At 44.9% G+C, this 4,135-nt stretch overlaps 1 protein-coding gene across 1 annotated transcript; it reads right to left on the reverse strand.

Annotated features, from left to right (window-relative positions):
- Window positions 1–1,262: 1,262 nt before the first annotated feature.
- LOC131459868 (uncharacterized) lies at window positions 1,263–3,183 on the reverse strand. The gene is made up of 3 exons (XM_058630003.1): window positions 3,112–3,183; window positions 1,657–2,281; window positions 1,263–1,447 (listed from the first exon to the last, which is right to left on the reverse strand). The coding sequence occupies exons 1-3, from the start codon at window positions 3,181–3,183 to the stop codon at window positions 1,263–1,265; spliced, it is 882 nt and encodes a 293-aa protein (XP_058485986.1).
- Window positions 3,184–4,135: the final 952 nt, after the last annotated feature.

The following is a 4,135-nucleotide window of genomic DNA, read 5'->3' on the forward strand; positions in this document are numbered from 1 at the left end:
GGCACTCGCAGCAGGAGCGCGCCGCTGTTGACGAAATGTGGGGAAAACAAGTTGTAAACAAGAGGCTCCAGCCAGTCTCCCAGTTGTTGTAGATCCTTTTTTCTCCTCAGGGAAGGTGTGTGTTCATGCCAAAAGTAATGTTACTTTTAAAGTAACTTTTCTTCCATCTTTAATATTTTATCTTGATAATTTACCCTGGTGGTAACTGTTAATTTTTCTATTTTAATTTATACTGTCTCACACATTTGTTGTATAACCTCATACAAACACATTCAGACTCTCACGTACTGTACTCTCTTACATAAACAATCACGCTTTCAGACAATCATAACTATCTTGCATCTTACTGTACTCTTATAAAGCTTGAGCTGAGCTTTGTGAAGTTTGAATGACATTTCTATGTTAAAGTATGTGGAACTAGTTGATGGCGGGGGAAAAGACAAAGAATAACATAGTGACAGCAATCCCACTAATTTAAGCTATTAATGCAGCTTTGTTTTGTTTGCTTCTTGGGGTGGCTGAGCATTGACCAACAATGCCACCACACCACCCAAAGAAGAGGAAAAAGCTGCCGTGCACAGCAACAAGCACCCAGGTTTTTCCATTTACAAGTTTACAATCTATATTCCAACTCTCACTACCCTTTAGGGAGTGAGCTAAACAATGAAATTCAAGTGGCCAAAATTAGCATTCTTTATGGGGTATCCAGGCTCTGTCTTAAAGATATGGTGAGGAGTTGGTTATTTGGATTGAGCTAGGAGTAGAACTGCTCCTCCTGTCTGTCAAAAGGAGTCATTTGGTCCAACTGAGAGGAGACCCAAGTGGATGCACAAGTTGCCGGAGGGATCCCATCCCAGCCTGACAACACCTAAACATTCTCCAGAAGAAGTTAGACATCAATGATTCTTACCCTGCCCTCGGATAGGTGAAAGAAAATGGATAACATAGGATGTTGGGTTGGTAATGAAGTTGCATTGTTTTACTTGGACTTTTCGTAAAAGAAGAGACACTTTCTACAAATAAACACAAATATGTTCATCCCACAGCTTGTGACATACACCGACTATGATGCAACCTGGACACATCCTCTGTGATGTTACCTGGAGTCCTTGAGTGTTTCAGGTCTTTCAAACATCATACACTCTCGTCCAGGCGACCCAGCCGGGGGTGATCAAGCCCTGGCTTGTGTCCAGGTACCGCTACCCCATGTAACATGCCCTTCGCCTTCTGACTCCAGTGATGCCCAGCATGTTATAGGCCCTTCAGAGGGACTGGCCTGCGAACCCTCTGCATCCCACCTCAGTGGGATGGCATCTGGCTCTCCACCTGTTTCGCTGGCACTCCTCCACCAGCGCAGCATATTTGGCCCTCTTCCTCTCGTTGGCCTCCTCAATGCGGTCCTCCCAGGGGACAGTGAGCTCCAGGAGAACAATCTGCTTAGATGTTGCTGAGGTGAGGACCAAATCCGTCCTGAGCGTTGCTATGGCAGCATTTTCTGGGAACTTCAGTTACTTCCCCAGGTCAACTCTGAGCTCCCAATCTTGTGCCGTTGCAAGGAGGCCAGAGGAGGTGGTTCTGGCTGTAACTGGAGGCTTCTCCCCAGCCCTCACAAAAGCAATGCTCTTTTTTGTAGAACATCATTTAAGAAATGAATACGATGGGGCTCGGCCTTCCACAGCTCAACCCATGAGATTTTCCGCTCTACAGCTTGCTCCCATCTCATCCAGGCTCCCTGCTGCCGCATCCCAACCATTCTGCTGGATCGCTCCTCCTCCACTGATGCTCGCACCTCTTCCTGAATCAGTGCTCTCCTGTCCTTCCCCTTCACTTTGTCATAGCGAGGTGTCATGCTGCTACCTAGGCCCGTCCTGCCCAGAGTCACTGCCCCCAGCAGTGCTCTGTACTGCAGCCAGGATTGAGCCATGTCCACTGCTCTCCACTCCCGACCTGTCTGGACTTCAATCCCAGCCTGAGAGACCTTGTGGTCAGAGGACTCTCGGTATTGCAGCACCTCCCTTGTGCGGCTCACCATGAACTCCTCATTCAGGCTGCTGATAGGGATTCTCAAGATGTTGCTCTGCCCATACAGGGCGATGCTGCTCAGGCTCCGAGATAGACCCAGCCACCTCTGCAGGTACCAACTGACTCTCCTCTCAAAGCCCTCAACTGTGGAGATTGGGACTTCGTAGACCAAGAGGGGCCAGAGAATCCTTGGGAGGATGCCATGTTGGTAAATCCAGGCCTTGAACTTGCCTGGAAGGCCCGATTTGTCCACTGAGGACTAAAACAGATAAAGGAACAAAGAAAAGATGAGCAAATTAGGACAGTTTGACTGAAAAGATCATATAGGTAATGCTGTATTTGATGGTTTCACAATTAGCAGCTTAACTAGTAACAGGTGAGGTTATCAAGATTTGAGTATAAAAGGACCATCTACCAAAGGCTATTTTTGAAATACAAACTGACTATTTGTGTGCTATGAGATTCATGAGAGAATTGTCAGTCAGTTAAAAGGCAACATTTCTCACTTCAAGATTTCAAAGAATTTTGGTCTTTCACGATCTAAAGTACATACTAAAGTGAAAAGATTCAGGGTGTCAGGGTGAATTTCAGTTTCTAAAGGCCAAGGGTGGTAAACACTGCTTATATAGAAACCGTCATGCTACCATGATGGACATTACCACATGGGCATAGGAGTACTTTAGAAAATTCTCACTTCACACTCACGTATGCCAGTGCATCAGAAATGCAGCCTCAAACTGAATTATGCAAAGAAGAAGCCTAATATAAATGTTGCTGAGTTCTCTGGGCCCAACCTGATCTGAGATGAGTCTAAGTTTTAGCTTGTTTTTTGGAAAATCTGACATCAGACTCTACTTGCCAAAGATGATTGCAATTTTGGAGAGACATATGTTCCTGTCAAGATGACATCCTTTTCCAGGAACTTCATGACTGCTGCAGCAGGACAATATCAGGCCCCATTCTGCTTGAGTTCGAACTGCGTCGCTTCGTAGACAGAAGCCGTGTTTCCATTATGGTACAGTACGGTACAGTTTGGAACAGTTAAGCCCTGGGTCAGGCATGCGTTTCGACTAAGAACAGTAACTTTACTTGGTAGGCGGGGTGTGCTCTGTGCCCGATGGCCGTGTCAGCGTTGATGTTGTACTGGTGTGCCAACAACATTGAACACGACACAACAACACAAGGGACAACAATGCAGGACATCCAGCAGCTCTTTTTTTCTGCTCAGTTTGTGGCTGTTTGTCTCAATAAGATGTCAAGCTTTATATGAGAATTAACTGCAGGTGTTGAAGAAACACTGGTCACAAGGGAGTGACGCTTTTCTGTCACCCAATCACTGTCATGGATCTAGCTCCACCCGTATCGTACCGTACTGTATCGTACAACAGGGAAAGTGTTACTGGAACAGTTGGACCGTACCAAACTGAACCGTTCCACTGGGTGGAAACATGCCAATCGAGTGGATGTACTTGACTGGCCTGTCTGCCGTCCAGATCTCTCTACTATTTAAAATTTATGGCATTTTATAAAGAGGAGAATCTGACCACAACCTTTACAAACCAAGCAGGTCAAGTCTTGTACACAAGAATGAACAAACATGCCACATATAAAGTTGCAACAATTAATACCTACAATTTCCAAACCATTAACAAGTATCATAAAAAGGAAAGAGGATGTGACCCAGTACTAAACCTGGTTATGTCGTTTTTAGAGTGTGCTGCAGGCATCAATTTCCAATTCTGTTTGTGTTTAACAATTTTAGAGGCTATATACTGTAGGTTCTCCAACACACTTGAAATGGAAGGGTGAGGTGAGGGATATTCAGCTGCACCATGCAACTTCACTAGGATGTGTTGCTAAATTGTACAAACTGTACCTTTGCAAAACAAGATGATTTGGTGAAGCAACAGCAGGTGGCAGCTCTACACCAGCTGCATAACAGCAAGAATCAGGTAAAAAAACAAAAAAATATGAGATATGAGAGGGTTAGATTGGAGAAGTCATTATCCAGATCAGTTTCTTTGTAAATGATTTCACTGCGTTTGGCTTTATCAGAAATGGGACTGAACAGGGATGATGTATGAAACAGTTATGTGACCAATTCAAATGTATG

Source organism: Solea solea, chromosome 5 (genome assembly GCF_958295425.1).
Source record: "Solea solea chromosome 5, fSolSol10.1, whole genome shotgun sequence".
Classification (NCBI taxonomy): Eukaryota; Metazoa; Chordata; class Actinopteri; order Pleuronectiformes; family Soleidae; genus Solea; species Solea solea.

Excerpts from the sequence above, each read along its gene's own strand:
- LOC131459868 (XM_058630003.1), bottom strand. The coding sequence starts at position 3,183 with ATGTTGTTGGCACACCAGTACAACATCAACGCTGACACGGCCATCGGG. Across the intron at positions 2,282-3,111 it reads GAGCACACCCCGCCTACCAA|TCCTCAGTGGACAAATCGGG; the intron begins GTAAAGTTACTG and ends TATCTGTTTTAG. Across the intron at positions 1,448-1,656 it reads GTGGAAGGCCGAGCCCCATC|CAACATCTAAGCAGATTGTT; the intron begins GTATTCATTTCT and ends TCCTCACCTCAG.